This window comes from Nothobranchius furzeri, chromosome 3 (assembly GCF_043380555.1).
Source record: "Nothobranchius furzeri strain GRZ-AD chromosome 3, NfurGRZ-RIMD1, whole genome shotgun sequence".
Classification (NCBI taxonomy): Eukaryota; Metazoa; Chordata; class Actinopteri; order Cyprinodontiformes; family Nothobranchiidae; genus Nothobranchius; species Nothobranchius furzeri.
This window is the reverse complement of record NC_091743.1, coordinates 77,047,175-77,065,875: the sequence shown is the minus strand read 5'-3', so window position 1 is coordinate 77,065,875 and position 18,701 is coordinate 77,047,175. Positions and strand designations below refer to the sequence as shown.

The 18,701-nt window shown below is 43.2% G+C and overlaps 3 protein-coding genes across 5 annotated transcripts; 1 reads left to right on the top strand and 2 right to left on the bottom strand.

The window, feature by feature from the left end:
• The first annotated feature begins 671 nt into the window (after positions 1–671).
• ube2c (ubiquitin-conjugating enzyme E2C) lies at positions 672–4,010 on the top strand. Its single transcript, XM_015958353.3, has 7 exons — positions 672–777; positions 1,024–1,150; positions 2,193–2,220; positions 2,662–2,748; positions 2,837–3,041; positions 3,147–3,206; positions 3,881–4,010. Exons 2-7 carry the CDS (start codon positions 1,044–1,046, stop codon positions 3,916–3,918), a joined length of 525 nt encoding a protein of 174 aa, XP_015813839.1. The 5' UTR covers positions 672–777; positions 1,024–1,043; the 3' UTR covers positions 3,919–4,010.
• A 1,614-nt stretch (positions 4,011–5,624) lies between these two features.
• On the bottom strand, positions 5,625–10,218 carry zgc:109913 (regulator of G-protein signaling 9-binding protein). Of its 3 annotated transcripts, XM_015958352.3 has the most exons (6): positions 10,084–10,218; positions 9,850–9,927; positions 9,376–9,589; positions 9,108–9,311; positions 6,078–6,220; positions 5,625–6,002 (listed from the first exon to the last, which is right to left on the bottom strand). In XM_015958352.3, exons 3-6 carry the CDS (start codon positions 9,587–9,589, stop codon positions 5,838–5,840), a joined length of 726 nt encoding a protein of 241 aa, XP_015813838.1. In that variant the 5' UTR covers positions 9,850–9,927; positions 10,084–10,218; the 3' UTR covers positions 5,625–5,837. The 3 variants fall into 3 exon arrangements, with proteins under 3 accessions (XP_015813838.1, XP_054589070.1, XP_070405660.1); XM_054733095.2 differs by lacking the exon at positions 10,084–10,218 and having other exon boundaries at positions 9,850–9,964; XM_070549559.1 differs by lacking the exons at positions 9,850–9,927; positions 10,084–10,218 and having other exon boundaries at positions 9,376–9,799.
• A 3,461-nt stretch (positions 10,219–13,679) lies between these two features.
• On the bottom strand, positions 13,680–18,220 carry LOC107384870 (E3 ubiquitin-protein ligase RNF182). The gene is made up of 6 exons (XM_015958354.3): positions 18,041–18,220; positions 17,700–17,853; positions 14,985–15,052; positions 14,658–14,781; positions 14,348–14,577; positions 13,680–13,995 (listed from the first exon to the last, which is right to left on the bottom strand). The coding sequence occupies exons 1-6, from the start codon at positions 18,080–18,082 to the stop codon at positions 13,819–13,821; spliced, it is 795 nt and encodes a 264-aa protein (XP_015813840.3). The 5' UTR covers positions 18,083–18,220; the 3' UTR covers positions 13,680–13,818.
• Between the last annotated feature and the right edge of the window lie 481 nt (positions 18,221–18,701).

Here is an 18,701-nt window from a genome sequence, read left to right as displayed (position 1 = left end):
GACGTTCCTGTACACTATGCCAGCAGCTTGGTTGTGGCGTTCCTTGTATGCTTTCCTTCCCAGCATCTTACACCCTGCAGTTATGTGGTGGATTGTCTCAGGGTTCTACACCTTGGGTCTTGTCTGGTGTGGTAGATGTTCAGGGCCTGTTCCTGTGCAGCCATGATGAGTGCCTCTGTGCTATTCTTCAGACCAGCTCTTTCTAGTTCTTGGTAGGATTTCTTGATATCAGCCACTTCATTATATATATATATATATATATATATATATATATATATATATATATATATATATATATATATATATATATATATATATATATATATATATATATATATTCCCCTCTGACCCTCTGCAGGTGTACTCATCCTCCCAAGCTCCAATTTTTGTGATCCATCATTTAACTTGATTTAGGCTCTTGACTCTTCTAGGAGATTTTATACATCCCTGTAGGAGGAGGGGTAAACAAAAATGTGTTTAATAACTTAGATTTTAAGTTCATTTATTTAAAAAACGCGTTTAAAATAACAAATTGAACCAATGACTTCCGCTGTGTGAACGCCTAGATGGTGGGGGCGGGTTCTGGCTGATTCTACTGGCCAATTACAGTGTAGCTTTTTAATCACCATCTTCTCATTGGTTCGATGAGGGTAGTTCATTTTTTGAAAGTCAGACACTGATTGGCTGTTTGTGAGGAAACGTCGTTTTAAACTGGGGGCGGCAGAAGAATCGGTTTGAATCTAGAGAATCCAGCCTTCCACCACGAACTGAACACCGGTGAGTGTTTAAATCAGCTATAGTATGGCTATAAATGTAATCATGTGTTAGCATGAAGACAAAGAGCCAGTGGTTCTGACCGGTACCACGAGGCACGGCTCAGCGTTTTCTCTGAAATCTCCGGGAGTTAGCATGTAGCTGCTGTTAGCTACAGAAGCTACGGCCCGCTCGGTTGGATTTGATCGGCTCGGTTCGGCCTGCCTCCCCTGCTCAGTCCGTCTGATGTTATATCTGTGTCCTCGGCAGGAGTCGGACTAGCAGCATTCATGGCCTCCCAGAATATGGACCCCGCCGCGGCTGCAGCTTCCTCCACGGCCGCTCTGAAAGGCAGCGAAAGCAGTGGCAACGCGACCAGAGGCTCGGTGACCAAACGGTGAGTTCCGGGCCGTTACAGAACCGGAACCTTACAGGTGTAAAGAATGGGTCGTTTACATCTTACTTCTGAACCATAAAATGTGAGATTCCATAGAAATATGAAATATCAATCTGATGGATCTTTGTTCAGAAGATCGGAACTTTTTATTGCAGGGATTAAGCAACACTTTGTACTAACTCCAAGGAAAGAGAGAGAGTCAGGTTTAAAATAGTTAAAGAAATGTACTTCTACACAATTTAAACAAGAATAACTTAAACACTGTGTACTGATGGAACTAAGGTGGTGTGTGTGTGTGTGTGTGTGTGTGTGTGTGTGTGTGTGATGTTGTTCAGAACCAGCGGCTCCGTAGAAGCAGTTAATTCTGAGTGGGAGTGAATGTTTTGCTCTAAACTTTAGTTGGAGATATATAACACACATGAAACGCCATCTGTCGGTCTACGTTTCTGCTGGACTTGGTTCTTCTTTGGACAATAAAATATCAATAACCCAGTGAGTTCTCCAGCAATGTGAGCCTGCAGCTGCATAACTAGAGATGTGCCAGGATAATCTAAACTAACCTAGAGTCTACGCAAAGGTGCTTCTGCTTGATGTGGTGGAAACATGAAGCTGGTTCCACCAGAGGAGCCTGAGAACTGGAAGTTCTGCCTCCTTACTACTTTTAGGACCGCTGGAAAGTTGAAGCCACAAGTAAAAAGCAGCCTGAGAGCCAAGTGTTCTGCTGGGAACATCTGGAACAAGAGCATCATTAATCGAAAAAGCGTGATCCTTCAGATTTGGAAATAAAATTGAAACTCAATTCTGGATATTTTAGCTAATGAAGTGATCCTAAAACTGAAGAAATCTGATCTCTCCTGGTTTTATTCATCACAAAAATGAATTTTATGAAACAGGAAAGTTTGAGTTGTTAACTGATCAGGTGCTTGAATTTTTTTTATTTGTGAAACAAATTGTTCTGTTATTGATCTTATTACTGCAGCTTATTTCTGGACCTGTGTTGCACTTGTTTAATTCGTATGTGTGTGTGTGTGTGTGTGTGTAGGTTGCAGCAGGAGCTGATGACTCTCATGGTAAGTTCACATCTATAGTTTTATTTTGGTTTCAATAACAAAATGAAAGATGGACGATCCTAACGGGTCACAGGACAGTTGTTAGTCAGAATGTTAACGAACCTGATGACCTGCACAAGTTCATCCTCATTGGGTGGTGGTGTTTACTCATTGATTGATGCACCCATAGTCACACGATCTCCTGCCTCAACACTAATGCAGAGTTGGTGCTGGTTAGGATGAGTGTTTAGCTTGAAGTGCACAGGTGGCGTTAGTCATCTGCAGGTCAGCTGCTCCGTTCTCATCCAGACACTTATCAATGATTTGTTTGTTTCTGTGATTGATTTCTCTGGTCTGATCATTCACACAGGAGCATCAATACCAACATACCTGACATTAGTAAAATCAACAAAACCTGATATTTCTGAGGTCATGTGACCTGTGCGTTCCTCCCTCCTGTAGATGTCGGGTGATAAGGGCATCTCTGCTTTTCCAGAATCGGATAATCTCTTCAAATGGGTCGGAACCATCGATGGAGCCCAAGGAACAGTATGACCACATAAATACAGCACGATCTAAAACTTGACCCCTCCACTTGCTGCTCTGATTCACCCGACACTCTTACCTGTGTGCCCAGGTGTACGAAGGCCTCCGGTACCGTCTGTCTCTGGAGTTTCCAGCTGGGTATCCGTACCATGCTCCTCGGGTAAAGTTCGTCACTCCGTGTTTCCATCCCAATGTGGACGATCAGGGCTTCATCTGTCTCGACATCCTGAAGGACAAGTGGTCGGCACTGTACGATGTTCGTTCTATCCTGCTGTCCATCCAGAGTCTACTGGGAGGTAACCGGAACCACCAGTTTGCTGTCTGCTAAAACCTGATGGATCCATCAGAGCCATCTTTGCACAGCTCAGAGAGCAGCACACAATTCCTTCTGTATTCCCCAGAACCAAACAACGAGAGTCCTCTGAACACGACCGCAGCAGAACTGTGGAGCAACCAAGGTGGTAAGTACACCCACAACCTTTCAGGCAGCCAGCAGAACCCAGAGAACGGCCAGCTACTAATACAATCGGTGTTTGGGTACTTTTGAGCAGTTCTCTTTTGTGACTTTGCTGGTGAAGGTTCTGTCATCCAGGTCATGGTAACCCAAAAGGATTCAAATGAAAGTGACTGGACTTCTTTGGTTTGAAGACGTTTCGCTTCTCATCCGAGGAGCTTTGTCAGTTCTAACTGGAAATGGGAGAGTCAAGCTTATAAGCTGTAGCTGCCTATTGTCTATAGAGGCCAACGACTCAGTGGGTAGAGAGGAGGGGTACTCAGAGTAGTTTCGGCTCGTTAAATAACAGATTCCAGTCAGAATTGACAAAGCTCCTCAAAGGAGAAGCAAAACGTCTTCAAGAAGCCAGAGAAGTCCAGTTGCCTTCATTTGAAACCTTTTTGGACTCCTTTTGTGACTTTATTCCTTTTCATTTTAAACATCTGCTGGGTTCAACCTCCTCTGCAGCCAATCAGACAGCTGTCCTTTTAAACTGAGCTGAGCCTGTTTTCTCCTGGAGTGAACTAAATGACCTGCAGATGATACAGATGTAGAACTGACCTCAGACCAGTTTGTGAGCTCTGTACATGCAGCAAACGATTTTGGGAGCTGTAGTTCTGACTGTTTTTTTTCTCTCTCTAGCCTTCAAAGCTCACCTGCACGCTACCTTCCAGAAGTGAAGCAGTCCCAGCTTTTCTTCTTCCGTCTGTTTTGTTTGTATAATATTTTTATGTTTGTTTACATTGTTGTGTCAATAAAGTTCTTAATTCAACACTCTTTCATAAAATAATTTCCTATCTTTACAGTCAATAATACTGACAGCATCACAGTAATGAATGAATCAACATAAATGTTTATTCTGGAAATGTTTTATTTCAGATCTTAAAAACACCACATGATTCTACTTGTTGAATTTAATGATTTATTATCAGTATATTCACATAATATTACTATATTGATAATGACTGTATAACAGATTTACTTCATGTTAAGTGTAATGAGCCTCTAAGTGTTGCAGGAACGAAGTGGTGTCTGAAGACGTTCTACATACTGGTTTGTCTAACTTTGTAAAGAACCCGTTTTATAAAAGACAATTTACTTCCTGGATTCTTCAGTTCTAGCACGCTGTCCTGTTAGGCCAACTGGGTCAGTAGCATAAGGAACCATCCTTCTTTGCAAAACTCCCATCAGAGAAACCTCTCAGACGTGCAACATCTCGCCAGCAGACCTGGATGTATCTCACTGGCCAGTTGTGCAAATTCAAAGGAAGCTGCGACCTTTGACCTTCCAGAAGTCAACTCCTCCCAACAGCAAGCTGACTACTCCCTAGCCAGCTGGACCTACCTAGAACTTCCATCACAAGGGTAATCGTGGTCTCTCACCTGGCGACAGGATGGTTTTAATAATTTGTTAAAGAGCAAGTCACCCCCGACCAGATTCTTTCTCAACTCCCACTTCCTGTTTGAAAAATGCAACAAATGCTGTTGCCTAGCAAACAGAGGGTGGAGCCGCTAACAAATACACTCACGACATTGTGACATAATGTCCCATCTAACATCAGGGTACCTCTTAGCCAATAGCAATGGCAGATTTAAATTCAAACGCAGTGCAGAGTTTTTGCCTGATGACGTGCATCGTTGACCGTTTTAGGCAGAAAATTTAAATTTTAACTAAGATGCACTAAAGTGCCAAATTTATTGACTACATTTGTCTACAGCACGATCAGACACTCATTTATAGTTTAACAGCAAAAAAAATGTTGATTTGGAGTGACTTGCTCTTTAAGCATTCAGCTAAACTACTTTTACAACCCAGACATCACAATCTTTTAAGACTTAATTAGGTTTATTAACATAGCATCTAAGCTCGTATTTCATCCTTTCTCATTCAGTTGATATCACCTTAACTCGGCATACATAATCATTTGTCATTTCATTCTAGTAGCAGAAATATAGTAATATAGATTTTTATAAACTATATTTCTGTCTCCGTGTCAAATTATAAGTGCTGTTTCCCTGGCGTACCCAACGTACCTAGTTTCATCATCAATTGAATATCAAAGGCTCAATAAAATTGATAATCCATATTATATGGAAAATTACATTTTATTGAATACCTTTATATTCTATTGATAATTTATTAAAAGTAGCCGCTTACAAACATTGCATCTGCTTAGTTTCCCTTTAGAGATGTTGAACTAAACCTCGTTAAAACATTTTACAAAACAAGCCACAGATGGATGTTTAGCATCTCTAACCGGATGCAGGCGAAGTGAGGAATAATTGGGGCCAGAGGTCAGTTAATGCAGCAGTAGAGCTACAACAGGTCACCTGCCCTCTTGAGAACAGCTGAGTAACAGCAGGAAGCTCGTGCGCTTTAACTTGCATTTGTTATGATCTAATTGATTTGAATAATTATAAAATACAGAGATTTTTTCGTTGTGTTAATGATGCTGTTGGCTGGAGTCTCGCTCCATAAGAAAGGAATAAAGTTACTCTGATTATTTGAACCAATCGGCTAAAAAGACTTTCATCTTCCTTGGCTCTGATCCTGAGTCCTCAAATGTGTCGCTCTTCAAAACACCTCCAGTCTGAAGAGTCTAGCCAACGCAGCTGAGTCCGCAGCAGGCAGACACATTGGTGCTGTTGAAGGTGACCTCGGCCTGCATCAGGTTCTCCAGGTTGGTGTCTGGATCATCAGGCTCTCCAAGAGCTTCAGCCCACGCTGGCTGGGTTGCTTCCACCGACCAGAACGCAACAGGAACCTGCATCAAAGGGCTCACTTTAAAAAAACAGCTGTTCTCGTGTGCTGAAGCTTCTCACTGGAGGTTCTGCCTCACCCTCAGCTGCATCTCACTCAGCATGGCCTCCAGAACTGCTATGTGATTGGCCAGATCAGGACTAGGCACCTCCTCCAAGGTGAGCCAAGGAACCTGGACTAGAGCCACCCGAGCTGCCATGCCCACCATTCCATCCATGCATCCTGAGAAGAGGGAGGCAGGTGAGGATGAGGAAAGACCTAACCAGCTCAGTGGCCTAGTGGTACGAGTGTCTGCCCTGAGACTGGGAGATCGTGGGTTCAAAATCCACAGTCAGATCATACCAAGGACTTTAAAAATGGGACCTGATGCCTTCCCACTCGACACTCAGCATCAAGTGGTCCTATCGGGGGTTAAAACCAGCAGAGTGTGGCTGTGTCTGCAGCTCTCCGCTCCCCTGGGGGATGGGTCAGATGTGGAGAGATTTGACCAGTGTGTGATGATGATTGTGGGACTTTGTAGATGGATGGGAAGCGGGAGAGACAGGTGAAGACAGGGAAACGTGGATATATCTTTACTTTGTTTATTCACATCAGGACTTCAGTTCTGGAGAACAGTTCTAGAACATCCAAGGTTTTGGAGAACATAGCAGAATCATCCCAAAGGGAAACTGGGTAGGGCTTAGATCTCTGGGCCTGGCCCATGTGGAGCTGGTAGGCCAGGTCCTTTGAACTTTAATTCTTTCTTATTCCTGACAGGTTTCAAGATCTCTTAGACTCAGATCTTCTGCCCAAAGGTAGGGGTTTCAGGCAGGTTATGGGGTTTATTGGTTTTAAAGTAGGTAATCATTTAGAGCTCTGTTACTCATTTCTGCAGTCATCACAGTTGGCTGCGACAGGAGCACTAGCAGTGGCGAATTTAGCAATTTGAGGGCCCAAGGCGAACACAGACATGGGGCCCCTTACACTAAATTTTCGACAATCTTACCTTTAACTGGATTTGCGAAACTCTCCCCTCTTCTGACACGAGTTATTTTCCCTTTTTATTAGTCCTCCTCTTTTTTTCCTGTATTTCCCTCCTTTTGAGCGCTTTCAATATTTGCTCTGCCTTCTTTTTCCTGTCAGTGCTCCTGTGCTTTTGCCTTCATTATTATTTTTTCCTATTTTCCATTTTGGTCCATGTTTTCCTCCCTTTAAACATTTTCCATTGTCTTTCCTTTCTGCTTCCTTTTGATGTTTACATCGAAAAACGACATCACTTTCAGAAGTGAAAATAAAAGCGTTTATGAAGCACGCTGCTTCTTTCTCTTATTGGAGCCACTAGGATAACTCCATTTCATGTTTAATGTTTTGACTATCGCTTTGCGTTTGTTATGAATGCTCCCATCTCTCTTCTTCTTCTTATTTGTGGTCTTATGGCACTTGGCAAACAACAATTTGGTGCATTACTGCCACCAACTGGATTGGAGTGGAACGACTACCAATCACTTCCTGTTTGTGCATCGCCGTCTTAATAACCCTCTTATGACCATAATTATAACGGCCACCTGGTATTTTTTTAATTTTATGGCTGTAAAATTGTGATAAAAAGTGCAAAGTGTGTGTAACTCTTCTCCTTTTTTCAGAACAACCTCAGCTTTCAGTGTATGGTTTGTATTTAGAATGTATTTCTATTAAAGCCTTTAAAAAATCAGCTTAAACGTGAAAAAAGCAAAAAACGGATTTGAATTTTTTACATTTATTACTGAACAGGAACTTCTAAATGACTTGGGCAAACAATTTGGAATGGACAATTTAAACTTTGAACTGTAATTAATCTATTCTTAAAAAAGTTTGAATGGTATCTTTTCTAGCAGTATTTAAGATCATTGATTTTTGTAAACTTTCAGACGTTTTTATTTGATGTGGTAGGCCTTGAAGCAGTTTCTCTCCAGCTGCAGGCCGAGTCCTAAACATCTCACACTGCCATGGGGTGCTTAGCAAAAATAATTATTTATTGTAAAAAGATAAATAATGCTGGAATGAAGCTGAATCTTACAATTAGCAAATAGTTGAGGGTTGTTCAAATAAAAAAATAAAAAATAAAGACGGAACAAACATTCATACCCTGATTCACTGGAGATCTGTCCTTCGTGGTCACTGTCTTCAGATATAAGCCTTCTGGGACACCTAATTGATCGTGTTGATTTTCTTTGAGGCATTTCCATAATTTCATGCCAGCTTTTTATGCTAATTAGCTTCCTCCTTCCGTTATCCACTTTCACTGCGGTGCTGCGTGCCGCTGTGCTCCGTTTCAATCAGGCTGTACAGCAGGATTTCCCCTCGTAGCGATATTTTCCATAACTCTGATTGCTTCATGCTATAGTGGGAAGCTGCTTTTATGTACTTTTAGGAACCGTTGGAATTTTTTTAATCTGATCAGCCATTCAAAAGTTATGAAACGGAGCATTTTGGATGACAAACTCAGCACGTCTCTGAATCTGTGTTGTGATTCGTTGCGCTCAACTTTTTGGGGGGGGACAGGGGGCACATGTCCCCCCCACTTTTTCCAAAGTCAAGTTTTGACCCCTGCACTTTTTACCATCCAAAAACAATATTACTTTATATCAAATCGACACTTGTTGAGCTCTAGGACCAAGCAGAAAACAACAGTTTGTGTTGAAGCCTGTTTCCCATTAGAACATACTGTAAAAATACCCCCCCCCCGCACTTCTAAAGTGAAAATTACGTGAATCCCGGTGGCTACCGTAATGAATTGTATATGCACAAAAAGCCCCATTTTTAATCTTTTCAGCACTTTTGGAATTATAATGACATCTTGAACGGTTCAGGAATTATGGTAATGAGAAGTGTGCATGTCCAATCCTGTCAGCGGCGACAGGTTGGTAATAAGAATATTGTGGCATTAACAGAGGGGTGCCGGCGGTCAGGGCTAGGGGCCCCCCCAACACAAGGGGGCCCCAGGCGGCCGACGACCTGTACCTAATTGTAAAACCGCCGCTGAGCACTAGGATTATTTTCCATGGTTTGTGAGCCACATGATGGAGTTATTTATTTAGAGGCTATCCAGCAGGAAGCAGCTGAGCACAGGCAGACCTCAGAACCAACTCACCTGTGTTGACCAGAGAATGCCTGTTTGAGCGCTGAGTCAGGGGAAACTGTCCAATCAGATCATTGGCTTTACGCAGGTCAGACAGGAAGTTCTCCACTGCAGACAGAAAGAGAACCCAGAGACGCTCCGGCTCCTGTTTGTCTGCCACACCTGAAGGGGCGGGATTACTGTCTGACAGCAGGGATAACAGGCGGCGAGACAGGCCTGCAGGAAAAGGTGAGAGTCAGACAGGTAAGAGACAGACAGGTTAGACACTGACAGGTGTTACCAGTACAAATCCGATGAGCGAGCGCTCTGGTCTCAACCATCTCTTCTCGCAAGAAGCTGCTATCAGCTGAGCTGCCAAGTGACATCACCAACTGCTGAAAACAGGAAGTGACTCGACTGAGAGCGTTCTGAGCACGCTCACACTCAGCCAGCTGTCTTCGTGCTGTCACCTCTTCCACTGAACGACGCCACCGGCTCATGATGTCATCACTCATCTGGTGGGAGCAGACGGTCACACAAGCATCATAAAGTGAAAGACTCTCCCTACAGCTCCCTGACCAACCACAGCTCATCACCTGTGTGATGTCATAGGAATGTTCAAATTAACATCCTGATGCTAAACGAACAGTTATTTTTGTTGGAACTCGAAACAACGAGAGGAATAAAAAAATAAATAAAAAAACAGGATATTTAATCCAGAATTTATTTTTTAGGTTTTCATTGTGACAGGTGACCTGTCCAGGTGTGGTCCCACCTGTCATCCACTGGAGATGCACACCAGGCTGTAACCAGATCTGTATCAAAGAACCAGCAGCTGAAACTTTTCTTCAGTCTGGAAACAGAAATGCCATAAGCAGAGGGAACATCACGATTCTGGACCTGACCGACTGAACGGCTCAGAAGAACCAGAGACTCACACAAAGACTTCTGTAGAACGTTCTGTTTAGAATAAGAGAAGAAACTTTCTGCAGAGAAGTTTAGAATTTACCTGAATGAAGTGACGAGGATCTGGAACAACATCTCAGTTGCTTAATGTCGAATCCATCCACCTTCTTCCTCTGTGGTGGAGGACTGAGCAGCACAGGCAGGTTTCTATAAACACTCTTCTGCTGCTCTCAAGGGGGTGTCGGTGTTTTAATTAAAGCTAGGAGACCAGCTGAGTCTCGGCTTTTCTCAGCTCCCAGGCCGCTCCGCCCCAAAGGTAAACCTGACTGTCAGGTGGTGCACATGACTGCATAGAGGGACTCAGGTGTTGCTGTCATCTTTTCCATCCAGGAGATGAAACGAAAAATTAAAGTTCTGACATCAACAGGTTCACATCTTCAGTCATCAGAGGTGGGAACAAGTCACTAATAACTCTCAAGTCTCTCCACTTTAGAATCAAGTCCAGACACACGCAAGTCTGAAGTCAGATCAAGTCAGAGGAAAGTCACAAGTCATTTGTAAATTCTTCAAGTTGAGTCTAAAGTCATAATTGTGACCCCCCACCCTTCTTTTCACGGCATTCCAGCTCAGATCAGACTGAATCAGGTCCAAACCTGAACATGTACCAGAACCAGACTAGACCCAGGACTTGTAAAACTGATCTCTGTGTGCAACAGCGACTGACCTTTTTTTGACTACCTGTGAGCAAAAGAGCTCCAGAATGACACTGTGGATTCTTCCCAAAAAATAGAACTCTAAAAGAACAAAGTGAATGGCCACTTCCTGTTTCCTTCTTTAAAAAGTTGCAGGACAAGTTGATAGGTCCTGCAAGTTGGCAGGACCTATCAGATTCCAGCTGTGTGGCGTCTTCCAGATGTTTCAGGTTTATTTGACAGATCTACATACTGTCAAATAAACCTGAAAGCTTTGTTAAAACAGTTCTGATCCTCATAAGGTTGACAGTGATAGCTTGCTCTTGTATTGTTGTGTGTCCCATTGTTTTTGTTTGTTTTTCTCTTTCTGCAGGTCTAGAAGCAGACACTTATTCGTTGAATAAATAAGCATCTCAGTGACATTTATTAGTTCATATAAACCCACCACACTGACAGGAAGTAGCATAGGACTGAACCTGTCACATGATCTTCACATGATTTCCGGGCTAAGTCAAACTACTGACCCACGTTCCCTTAACTGCTGCAGCCCGCAGACACCAGGACTGTTAGCTTAGCTCAGCACAAAGAATGGAAATAAAGGGAAAGTGTTAGCCTAGCTTGGCATGAAGGCTGCTGGGAGGGAAAAGATTCTGCAGTCCTTCCTTTACAACACCTCATACTAGCATTAGGCTAACACTTCCTTGCATTTCCCTGTCTTTGTAAGCTACACTTAGCATTGGTGATCATGTGACAGTACTGGTGTGCTGATGACCAGAGTTATACACTTACAAATGGAATGTTACATGTGTGTTTGAATCATATTAATACCATAATAACAGCAGTCCTCAGCATGTCCATCAGCACACGCTAGTGGCAGCATTCACAGATGAACGCCTCCTCTCATTGGTTAACAGTATGTGTTGATCAGCTGACATCAGTTGTGCAGGTGATGAAATCTCCTGAGAGCCGATTGGCTAATACGGATATGTTGAGATGAAAGTCAGAATTTCAAGTTCTCCTTGAGCCAAGCTGTCTCCATAGTAACAGAGCTCCAGCTGTTTATGGCAACCATCGACCCTAACCCAAACAGGCACCGCCTATACTCACCTGCAAACAATTAAGGTGTTTTATCACCATCAAATAGCTAATTACAGGTAAAAGTATTAGAAAGAAGTGAACCATGAACACCAACAGGAACAATAAGAAATTTTTGGCAATTTGTTGAATCATCAAGTAAATTGCATAAAGTTTAAAAATTCCGTGTTTGATGTCTGTGGACTGCATGTTGTTGGCACTGGGTCACCAGATCAGAACATCTGCATGTTACATCTCTGGTTCCTGGACTTTTCAGATTTGGGACCAAAAATCCTTCTCTGTGTGACCCATTCTGGTTTAAACAACTGCCATTAAACGCATCCTGACGAACATGATATTATTTTTATGATTACTGTTTTTATGTTTGTAAAGGATTTAGCTGAATATGCCACTGGTATCTCTCAAGACCCCTGCCTGGTGTTTCACGTCCCACAGGCCTTGAGCCATGTTTCAGGAACCTTTCTGTTAGATTTATGGATGAAATGATCGTGTTTGATCAAAGTTTCATTTTTAGCAAACTGGTGTGACTTTCGACTTAGGAAATTCCCATTGATGACATTCTGGAAGATGTTGATTGAGAAGCACATTACCATCAGATGCTTACTTTAAACAGCTGACATCAGATTGAATTTAGAGGTCAACCGAAATTGGATTTTCTATTGCCAATACCAATGCCGATATGTACTGCCGAATTTTAAGGGCCAATTTTTATGGCCTACAGTGAATCCAGACATTTTCCACCTTGTTTTCATGCTAAAATATCATTAATAACAGTTGACGCACAAATTCTTTGAAGCTGAATTAGTTTCTAACTGTGAATTTATCTAACTGGTGATTTGGCGACGGTGGCACAGGAGTTAAGTGCTCGCCCCGCAATCGGAAGGTTGCAGGTTCGAGCCCCGCTCAGTCTGTCACTGTCGTTGTGTCCTTGGGCAAGACACTTAACCCACGTTGCCTGCTGGTGGTGGTCAGAGGGGCCGGTGGCGCCAGTGCTCGGCAGCCTCGCCTCTGTCAGTGCGCCCCAGGGCAGCTGTGGCTACATCGTAGCTCATCCCCACCAGTGTGTGAATGTGTGTATGACCGATTGTGTTGTAAAGCACCTTGGGGGGTTCCAGGACTTTAGAAGGCGCTATATCAAATACAGGCCATTTACCATTTAACTGTTAAATCTTTGTGCACTGCTCAGTGTTAAAGTCAGATACTTAATTAAAGGCTGCCTGAGAATGCACCTGGCTTTAAGTGGACTTTACTAAGGACAAATATCGGCTGATGTGATATATAAGATTCAGTAAATATCGGCTCGATATATATATGGCAAGGTGGATAAACGATGGCCCGGGCGGGATTCGATCCCCAGACTCCCGGGTGAGAGTTATACGCTCTAACCAGTCAGCCAAAGGGACATCCCCTTGGCCAAGTAGCCAGGGCGCATGATCAATCGGGACATTGTGACAGGATGCTCACACTGTCACATCTAGGTCTACCTCTAATTGAATTAATGGGTGGATTAGTAGATTATTTAATAAATGTGTTCACTGAAGTGATCTAAATGCTTTTGGGACAGAGTCATAGATGAGCCTCTCGTCAGTTGAGGTGAAAGCTCCAGAACCTTCTGTCTCCACCCAAACAGTTCTTTCTTGTCCTTGTGTTGGATGTCGGGTTTTGTGATTTCCTGTAACTTAGTCAGGGACATGGATGGATGGAGTGGAAGAAGCTCCAGACGATGGCTGAAATATCGGCACCATCTTGGTCCTGTTGGCAGACTTCACTGCATCAGTGAACTTGATTCGTAGTTTACTCTTTTAGTCTTTTTCTGATTGGCTGTTTAGACAAATGGTTCTCAGAAGGGGCGGAGCCTGTGTGACGCCATAGCCTAACAGGTAAAGTGGGTGCTTCGGCCCAATGCTATGGCTCTGGTTTCAGTCATTTATTGTTCTGTTATGATGGGTCAAATGGTTTCTTCATCATCATCACCACTGCCATGGTATGTCATGTGTTCTTGTCCCGATAGCAGCAGATAAGAGTTGTTGCCATGGTAGCAGGTGTTATAGTCATGGCAGCCTGCGTGCAGCCAGAGCCTCTCTCACCTCGTGGCACATGCACTGACAGAAGCCGTATAAGACGAGCAGTAGCAGCGTGCACGGAACCAGACTGACCAAGACCACGCCCATCCACAGCTGACCAATCATCAGCAGGTAGATCCCCAGAGGCAGTGAGCTGAAATATACCTGGAGACACATAGCGACAGGTCAAACAAACACAGGAAGAGAAAAAAAGTGTGATCTAGTTCTTTTTTTTCCCCAAAAAAACTTTATTGAACAAGGTGATAAGTATACAAACAAATTGCATACAAAATTGAACAAAGAAGATGAAACATATGCCAGGGGGTGCACTACAGAAATGTTACACACATCCAAATAAATTATAGGTGGTGCAAATAGTTATAGTTTTTAAAGCTGTTTTGTTTAGTGATCCACTAATCAATTTTATGTAAGATAGAGTGTCACTATAATAGTGCTTGAAATTAGGTTTTTGGTTACTATACTTGCATTTGTTTGATGCTCTTCAGTATGCACTCACCAAACATAGCGCCCCCAGCAGGCAGCGAGGGAAGCTGCGGGACGTCCAGGCATGACACTTCTGGGCCGGCAGGTTGCAGGGCAGGGAGTCCAGACTGGGGGGTCGGTAAAGACCTACCACGTTGAGCATGCTCAGTGAGTCTGAGGACGGAGAATCGTCAGGAAGCTCCATGATTGTGATCACCAGACAGTCTGAGGAGCAATGGGATGCCTCCGGGACTCCTCCTCCTCCTGTAGACACAAACCAATCAGAACACCACATCTCAGAACCAGAACAATATAAAAGAAAAATGCTACTGGTCTTATTTTACCACTCAGACTTTTGGGAGTCAGCACCACCTCCGAACCTCCTCCTGTTGCACCTTCTCCCTGTTGGGCTCGGTCCTGACAGGACAAGACCGCCAGGATGTGCCGATCATCCTCCATCAACCACACCTGCAGATGGAGGAGACAGTTTAACTTCTCAATTCTGACAAAAGAGGTGAGGAGGAAGGAGGAGCACAACCAGTTAAATGGCCTCACCTCGTCCTGAGGCAAGAAACCATCTACCCTCGGCTCCTTCTGGCTACACTGCCTCAACAGTCTCACTTCTTCTGAGTAAATTAACTGTATCACCCCAGCTAAGTAAACTGTCTCACCTCTTCATCAGGTACGTAGGTCTCATGGCGGCAGAACGGACAGCTGATGACCGAAGGAGAAGAATCTCCTGGGCACAAAGTCACATGACAGCTGATGATGCTCAATGAAGTGTAGCTTTTTCTAAGACTTGATGTTGGAAAACTTAAATGATGTAGTTAGACTTTCTTCTGTCGGTCTAAGGCAGGGGTGTCAAACTCATTTTAGCTCAGGGGCCACATTGAGGAAAATCTAGTCCCAAGTGGGCCGGACTGGTACTGTAAATTAAAAACAACTTCAGATTGTTTTCTTTGTTTTAATACAATCAATAAAAAACAAAGCTGTAGCCTGAGGACAGTGTATCCAAAATAGTACAAGTACAACATCACTATTAATAAAACACCTGAAGTGTACTAGAAATTTTGGAGAAAAAAACACACACACACACACACACATTCCTTAGTGATTCAGAGCTTACAGATCACATGGCTAGATCAGTTTCATGCAGCTCTTAAAGTATATTTGACTCGTTTTACTTAACATCTTTTAGCTTTCACCAGCACATCAATATCAAGTCACATCCTGAGTGGCAGCCATCGTCAGGTGGAGCCTGAGGACAGTGTCTCTAAAATAGTTCAACCACAACATCACTATTAATCATAAAACACCTGAAGCATATTTGAAAATTGAATTTGAATTATGGCTTAATGAACTGACCTGAATTGGAATATTTATTATGTGAAGTGTCTTGAGATGACTCTTGTCATGATTTGGCGCTATATAAATAAAATTGAATTGAAAATTTGAAATACAAAAAAGTAAAATTCCTCAGTGATTCAAAGAACTGGATCACATGGCTATACCAGAGTTTCATGCAGCACTTTAAGTTTATTTGACTCCTGATACCTGACATCTTATAGCTTTCACCAGAGCATCAATGTCAGGAGTCACATCCTGAGTGGCAGCCAACTTCAGGATGTGATTCAAGTTCTTGTGTGTGAGCCTTGAGCGCAGCTTTGTTTTATTTATACTCATTACAGAGGAAACTTGCTCACAAAGATAAGTGGTTCCAAACATGCTCAACAGCTTTGCAGCAAGAGCTGTCAAGTTGGGGTAATCTGGTAAAAGGTTTTGATAAAATGTGTCCAAGCCAGCTGTGGAAAATTTGCCCTTCAAATACGAGTCACACTGCAAGTCTATTATTTCAAGTTGGATGCTGGCGGGGAGATCAGAGAGATTCACTGTGAATGGAGAGCAAAAAATTTGGAAGTCCATCTCGAGTTCACCAAAAATCTGAAAGCGTAGCTCAAACTCCCTCAACAGTCCCGTTATTTTATCTTTGAACCGCTTCATGTCGGCTACATGTTGGGACGCACACACTTTCTTCAGTGTGGACTCTCCGGGGATTATTTTTAGCTGAGAGGCGCAGAGCTCTGATCTATGATGTGGTCCAGACAGATGCGTCCTGAGCACGGCCACAGTAACATTCTCAAAGTGTCGCCACCTCAAAAACAAATTTTACACGCGATCGTTCATGTCGGCTCATTTCCTTTTATACTTTATGTCTTTTATTTGTGCCTGATGTGTTTCGCTGCTGCGGAGCGTAGCGCATCAACTGTTTTGTCCTCCGGTGATTTCACCTCATCCGTGCAGCGGACGTGCGCACTCCGCTGTTTTTGCGGTCGGTAGATCTTTTAGAACTGCAGTTCAAAGGTAACTCATAAGGTGAATATATATGAAGCCAGGTAGCAGTTTCTCTTTAGGATTGAGAGGAGATGCAGGGAGATAATAAACAGAGACAGGACAGAAAAATAGTCAAATAAAAACAAGTTTGTTTTTGTACCTGGTGGTTGCAAAAAACAGACACCATTGAAGGTAATCAGAAGTGAGGAACAGAAAATGAAATAATTATTTTAATGTTTAGAGCAGCAGGAACTCTGAGAGGCTGCAGGTGCATCAGTGAGTTTGCAGCCGCTGCGCAGGGGAAAGGGGGAGAGGGCTGAAGCAGGATGCAGAAACTACCGTTGTTAAAAGATATGTGTTTAACTTTGAAAATGTGGGCGCAATTTTTAATTGAAATGGCTTGCTTGCTTAACAAAATGCCTATTGCACCATCTAACGGACGTATTGGGAACAGCAGTTTTTTTAATAGAAAAATTAGAGTTTATTTTCATTCTACATTGTAAAGTATGAAAATAAAGTTTACACAACCATCTCACGGGCCGGATTTAACCCGTTTGTGTGCCGGATCCGGCCCGCAGGCTGTGTGTTTGACACCCCTGGTCTAAGGCAGACATAAAATACAGATGTAAGAACATTCTGCAGAAAGGAACCAAAGCACTGGACAGGTTTTAAGCCCCGCCTCCTCCATTTAAATCAACTGGACATTTCTGACTGAAAAATAAAAACACACTTCTGATAATTTTGTATCCTGTTGTAGATGTTGCTTTGTGTGATCATATATTCATTAGTCTAATATGTGTAGCTGTATTTAGCTGATATTTTAAAATGCACTGTGGTTGTGGGAAGTGGTAGGAGTAGGAGGGGCTTGAGCCTCACCTCCAACAGGGCAGCAGCTACAGGTGGGATTTCATGGCTTTACTTTTCAACAACAGATGACATCCAGTTCATATGTTTTATATGTTTATATGTTAGAAGCATGTCATTCTTAAAGCTGTCATGGATTCATTAGTTGCAGCAAACATGGACTCTGCTATGCACCTGTCAGGTAAACTCACCCATGTCAACCATCTTCTTCAGACACTTGGCACAGACTCGATGAAGACAGCCCAGGAGTTTGGGTTTCCGGCTGCGAGTGTTGTACCGGTTGTAGCAGATCTTACACTCCAGTTCCTCCACAGTATAAACCAGAGACTGAGCCCAGGTCTGTACCTGAACACACCACAAAAAACAATGTCCAGGAGACCCTAAATGCATCAGAAGAGCACACACACACACACACACACACACACACACACACACACACACACACACACTCTTCATGTTCCTTCACCATCTTTGAAGACATCCAAAAACACATCCAACAGTGTCTGCATTGAAGCACGATGGGAAATCTCACCTTCCCCTCCATCTCTTGGCCTTGTTCCTTTAGCTGTTTCATATTTTGAGCTGTTTAAAAGCAGGAATCAGAAGTGGGTGGAGCCAAACTGAGTGTCATCTGACACCAGATCAACTGATCTGACAAACCAAGGAATCCAAATAGTAGAAAAACATCCTTCTGTGAGACATGTCAGAGCTGACAGGCTGAACTCTGGATTTGAGTTTGAACAGAAAAATTTAAACTGTTTTTTTTCTCTCAGTTTGCTCATCTACAGAAGAGGTGGAGCTACAGTTTCTTGTAATCTTATTGGCTGTTACTGAGAGTCTGGATGCTTAATTGATGGTGCTTTTGCAGCAACATGTTAGATGTTCAGCTAATCAACATCAACAGTCATTGCCTCCCAGCTGCAGGTTGTTGCCTCCCAGCTGCAGGTACCTCACAGACACATATCGGTGTTGCCTCCCAGCTGCAGGTACCTCACAGACACATATCGGTGTTGCCTCCCAGCTGCAGGTACCTCACAGACACATATCGGTGTTGCCTCCCAGCTGCAGGTACCTCACAGACACATATCGGTGTTGCCTCCCAGCTGCAGGTTGTTGCCTCCCAGCTTTGGTTACCTCACAGACACAGATCGTTGTTGCCTCCCAGCTGCAGGTTGTTGCCTCCCAGCTGCAGG